Here is a 6,000-nt window from a genome sequence, read left to right on the forward strand (position 1 = left end):
AACGAGTTCAAACAAGCAAAAAGCTCTACAAGTAAGTCATGATTATCTTTCTCAACAAAGAAAGGAAAAACCATGAATATAGAATCCTACAGTTCCATTACCAGAACTCGCCCTACCGCGCCACGATGTGAAGGTTTTTGAGAGTGGGTAACAAGGGTGTCCATAGATGTTCTGCGTCCCAGTCTTCGCATATCACTTCCTCTAACTGCTCAAGATCTGAAACTGATTCAGGCAATTTTCTCAATGCATAACAATCAACCATTTTCAGCTTCGTTAAACTCTTCAATTCACCAATATGTTCAGGCAACTCCATCATTTTGCAGCAAGCGTGGATGTCAAGAATGTTCAACTTTTTAAGATTTCTGATCGACTGCGGCAGCTCTGACAACTCAAAACAGTACCTTAGACTCAGTACTTCTAAATTGATCAGATTTCCAATCGTTTCAGGCAAGGCAGATAGAAAATGGCAACAGTTTAAGCCGAGATGTGTTAGACACTTGAGCTCACCCATGTGTTCAGGCAACTTTTCAATTACCGAACAAAAAATCTTCAGAGATTTTAATTTCTTAAGATTCCCGATTGAGTCAGGAAGCTCTGAAAGAGGACAGGCTTCAAGCTCCAACACTTCTAAACTGACCAAATTCCCAATCGCTTCAGGCAAGTCTGATAAATCGGGACATTTAATGATTTTGAGCTTTGTTAGATGAATCAACTCGCAGAACTCTTCAGGCCATTCACTCATACCGTAGGAGTCAATGACCATTTCCTTCAGATTCGGAAATACATATGATAATTTGACAGGATCTTCACCGAGATAGCTACCATTCCTCAAATATAACTTGTGTAGATTTTTCATTTGTACTGGGCTCTTGGTTATGCAACGAATATCGATGCCGTCTAATCTGACACAGGTAAGATTTGTTAAGGAGCCCAGTAGTTGAAAATTATCCAATTCATCACAATATAGAGAATAATTTAGGACAAGAAGCATCTTTAGTTTATCCATTCTCTCCACAAATTCGGGCAAGGCATACGTGTCGGATTGAAAATTCAAGACTAGGACCTCTGCCTCTGGTAATTGCATGTTGGGCAATTTCACTGAGAACTCTTCATCTGCAAACAACATATATATAATTTGATGTGAATATCACAAGTGAAATGTAACTATTACTACAAAGATATAATTAATTGATGGGAAACCATATATATACCAGTTGTGATTGAAACAAGGCGAGCATTCATGTATGGATATTTTTGTTCTCTCCACCATTTTGGAAAATTGTTTCCACATATCTCTATAATCAGTCTTTCTCTATGCTCAATCGGATCCCGCTTCGAGTTGTATATAGCAAGTTCTCTGAGCAAATCATGCTGCTTAACAACGTACTTACTGTAATCTATTGACTCCTGTGCCAATTCCCAATCCGCAGACCTATATAATTCATGATTTAAAAAAAAATACTAATTTTTCTGTTTCTAACATAGAGAACAGTTTTCAGAATAAATAGTATTATGCAAATAAATGAAAATCTCGTACAAATATATAGGAGAAACATATAAGCTTGTATTTCATCTATTGCATACCATTCTGATTCTTGTAAAAGAGCTAGACTGCGATTGTTGAGTTCACAGAGTTTGGCAATGCATGACGTCTCTTTCTTTAGATCATACAACTCTGCCCACATATCAATGAGAGCGGCAACTGGGATTTCAACATCTTCAGGAAAAGCACCTAGGTCTAAAAAACATTCTTTGACCTTAGGCATTGCATTATCCAAGACATCTATGCTGCTTTGGAGCTGAAGAAGCAGTTCCGTCTCGAAATCAAGAATGGAAGAACCATCCGACCATTCATCTACTCTACTTCGCCACATTTGTTCAGGTTGCCCACAAAGTGATCTTCCAGCCACTGTAATGGCCAGTGGAAATCCATTACAATGTTTTACTATCTGCATCATTTGGAGTTTCAATAGATAAATTAAAATGGAGATACTGATTAATGAGAATTTTTAGAAAGTCAATTAAGTTTATGTATATGCAAGGAATCAACTCACCTCTTCTAAAAGATCTTTTGGAATATAAGAGCTCTTGTCTCCCAAGGATGCTGTATGACAAAAAAGTTCCATAGCATTGTCACTATCCAGTAGTTTTAGATGATATGAGGAACCAAATCTCGGAAATTCAGACCTCGATGTCACTAAAATCTTGTAATTTGACATGCTATACTCAAACTTCTCAAGAAGAGATTCTGATCCTGACCAAACATCATCCAAGACCAACAATAAAGGATCATCACCTTTTTCCATCTCAACTTTTTTCAGCCATTTGACTGGAGTTGCTTCATTCTGGAGAGTAGGTACCTCAAAACCCTTTTGTTCATACAACCCTTTCATAATAAGCTCCAGGCTGGGCTTTTTAGAAAAAGTGACGAAGAAGATGTTCTTCTGGAATTTATCTAATCAAACACAGCAAGAAAAACGTTAGTCGACATTGCTCATGCCAAGTAAACTATTGTGTATAATTTGTGTCAGACTATCAGGTAAATAATAATAATTGTCTATAACCGTGCAAGTGAAAACATATATAGAAAACAAGAAAAAAGTACTGATGCATTTTTCTTAACAAATTAAAGCCTATAGATTCCTGCATTCATGGGGTTGAACATTAAATATATAAAACAGATGCTTCCTTAATTGCCCTTAATATATATATATATCATCAGGCCTTCTTGACTGCGGACGTTCGCACCGAAACCTTCGGTGCAGATTTCTACTTTTGCACCACTTTCTGATCGAATTTCCTTATCTCCACCATCTAGTATCTAGATAATATTGTGTAGATCATCTCTGCAAAATTTCAGCCAATTTGGTGATCGTTAAAGCCCTCAAACTTGAGTTTTTCTGGTATGAACACAACCGGACAGAATTCAGTCCGTCCATTTATTTTTCGAGTTTGAGGGCCTTAACGATTAGCAAATTAGCTGAAATTTTGCAGAGATGATCTGCACAATATTATCTAGATACTAGACGGTGGAGATGAGAAAATTCGATCGAAAAGTGGTGCAAAAATAGAAATCCGCATCAAAACTTTGGTGCGGACGTCCGCACCTGAGAATTCCTATATATATCATCAACTATAGAGTTTCTAGATGTATATATAATATATACCTATGATGTCTTGATCTTGAAAAAACTTTGTTGCCAAAGTTGTCTTGCCACATCCTCCAGGAGCAGTCACGATGAGAATGGATACCTCATCCTTAAGAAGCTGCACCTTCAATTCTTCTATAGGAACTTCCAATCCGACTATTAGCGCTGGAAGTTCAGGTAGTACTGCACTTAAAGCTTTGATTTCTACGGATCCATTTTGCTTCACAAGCATAGAAACCTCCTCCTGTATGTTTTGAACCACGACCTGGATATTCTCTACGCCAACTTCAGTCTTCTTCACATCTCTTGCTACCTGCACCTTGAGCACATCTAACTCGTTTTGGAGTGATTCTTTGAATTCAAGAAACTCGCTGGCGTACTTCCACTTCTTGTAGATGTTCCACTTACGAAGCTTAGAGCATTTGCCGACGAGCTCTATGCCCCGCTTTATGAGTCTTTCTAAAGCTTCCAACTCCTTTGTGCGATCCAATTTTTGATTATATTTCGCCATCTCGTCAATCAGTGGTGCTAAACAGTCGAGCCTGTATTTGATGTCCTTGCAGAGTTCTGAGAATATCCGATTCTTGCGAATAACCTCTTCAACACCGGCATAGAGTGCCTCGAATGCTTTCCCTGCCACTAAATCCACAGCCATTTTCAGTAGTACAGTGCTAGCTCTCTTTAACCTAGACTTGGAAGAGACAAGAAGAAAGGCACTACCCAAAACTCAATGTGATACGAACTGATACTCAAAGCTCAATTTATACAAACTACAAGCTTAATTATTGGACTGACCTGGTATATATGTATGGTCTTTCTTCCTTCTTTAAACTTGTGCATCTATCGAGCTTCGGGGAGACTTCCATTGCAAGGAACACAACCCACATGGCATCAGCTGCCAGTGACTTCCATGCACATGGAATTAATCTTAGTGAATATGATATTTCTGTCATGAGCTAGCTAGCTCCATCGATCAAATGAATTAACTATATTTTTCAGACATTGTAAACTAATTAAGCTTTGGTTGACTAATAATGATCAATCCGCAATAGTAGGTTATTAGCTATATATGATTACTCTTAATAAAATGCATCCCAGATCACATTCACACATCAAAAATGCAAGTTGGCTAAAGTTTATTAGCCACATGATGCATTCACCTTCATCGTTATATATTCTTTTCTGATACAGAACACTTATGAATCAAAAATCGATGTTTATCATTGATCGTTGGTCTTTCAATTTCTATTCTACTCTTATTCGGTCTTTCTTTTTTAATTACAGTATTAATGATCGAACTGATCTTGAGGAAGCAGTATGCTACGGCTCATTTTAGAAATAGTGTTTCTACATTCGAACTGATTAAGAAGTAAAGAACTATTGATGGACCTCCAAAACCACAAAACAACATATCATAGTTGATGACATGGCGGCCTCATGTTGTTCACAATATCCAATAGTTATAAGTGATCCAAGCATATCCAAGGGACATTAATTTAGACAGATGAGCCAAATTTTCTACAATATAGTTAAGAAATATTCAAAAGTATACAGCGAAATTAAAAAAGAAAAACAAATTAACCCCCTATGTTGGCACAACAACCTTCTAAAAAAAAAAACAATGACAAGAAAAAACCCTGCGCAAATTCTATGGTACCTACTTGTATATGATACATACATACATTTACAAATGTAACAACATATTTGTAGTCAAAGTGGTAATGCTGAGTCGTATTGTTTGTAATCTTGTTCTAATAATTGTAATTACAAAATGTTCAACCATTTTACAACTTTTTGAACAAATTGTTCTCTTAGTTATAATTTTGTTTAACTTCATGTAAATAATGTAAATAAATTTGGTAAATTTGTTCTCAATGTTGTAATTTGATTCATAACATTATAATTTTTTTCAAGTACAAAGTAGGATATACATCCCAGTACCATAGCTTGTCACAAAACCCTGAGTCAGCATGTGTTAAGAGGCAATACAGATTCAAACGCATATACCAATAGTTCAAATTTGTCAGTTTTATCTATAAATTTTTAGCTATTATGTTGGAGCTCATATTTGCCTAAAAAAATTAACAAATTTCAATTTTATTTTGAAATATCATTTTCAATCTAACAGTTAAGAAACATTCAAAAATATGCAACATAATTGAAAAAAACAAAAAAAAACAAAAACAACAACAAATTAACCCCCAAGTCAGCGTGTGTTAATTGGAAAATTCTACCTATTCACTCCCAATTGGAAAATTCTACCTATTCTCAATAGAGTGAAGTTTCTGTTGCCTGCCTTTGATGAGGTGTTATGGAACTGGGTTCCTCGTGAAGCTAACCAGGTTACTGACGCAGCGGCGAAGCTTGCCATGGTGAGGTTGTGCTCTTTGGACTGGGCTAATACGCCTCCAACCTCCCTCCTTCATATTCTTAGGAGCGATGGCCCTCCTGACTGAGACTTGTTGTTGATTACAGCAGCTCTTGCTCTTTTATCTGCTTTTGTCTTTCTTTGCTTTTTGTCTGTAGTGGTTTGTAGCAGTGTTTAGTTTCCCTCTTGCTCTTTCAGCTTTGTTAGCTTTCTTTTTGTTGTGTTTTGCTCGACCTTTGTGGTCTGTTCCAATGAAGTTCTATTCTTGACAAAAAAAAAAAAGTCAGCGTGTGTTAAAGAGAGACAATACAGTTTCAAACGCATTTACCAATTGTTTAACTCTACTAACTCGAGGGGAAGTTGGGCAAAAAGGGACAAAGGATTTGCTGCCTTCCCGCACGACGATGCGAAGGTTTTGAGAGTGGGCAACAAGGGTGTCCATAGATGTGTTGCATCCCAATCTACACATATCACTTGCTCTAA

General features: G+C 36.9%; 1 protein-coding gene across 1 annotated transcript in view; it reads right to left on the minus strand.

The window, feature by feature from the left end:
* Window positions 1-112: 112 nt before the first annotated feature.
* The window catches only part of LOC101298218, an 8,869-nt gene continuing 2,981 nt past the window's right edge, over window positions 113-6,000 (minus strand). Inside the window, exons 6-11 of the mRNA XM_004297913.1 lie at window positions 3,945-4,054; window positions 3,168-3,835; window positions 2,055-2,455; window positions 1,585-1,949; window positions 1,212-1,432; window positions 113-1,113 (exon numbers count right to left, since the gene is read on the minus strand). Of these exons, the coding sequence (XP_004297961.1) occupies window positions 113-1,113; window positions 1,212-1,432; window positions 1,585-1,949; window positions 2,055-2,455; window positions 3,168-3,835; window positions 3,945-4,054 (2,766 nt within the window). The remainder of the gene's footprint in view (window positions 1,114-1,211; window positions 1,433-1,584; window positions 1,950-2,054; window positions 2,456-3,167; window positions 3,836-3,944; window positions 4,055-6,000) is intronic.

Source organism: Fragaria vesca, linkage group LG4, assembly GCF_000184155.1.
Source record: "Fragaria vesca subsp. vesca linkage group LG4, FraVesHawaii_1.0, whole genome shotgun sequence".
Lineage (NCBI taxonomy): Eukaryota > Viridiplantae > Streptophyta > Magnoliopsida > Rosales > Rosaceae > Fragaria > Fragaria vesca.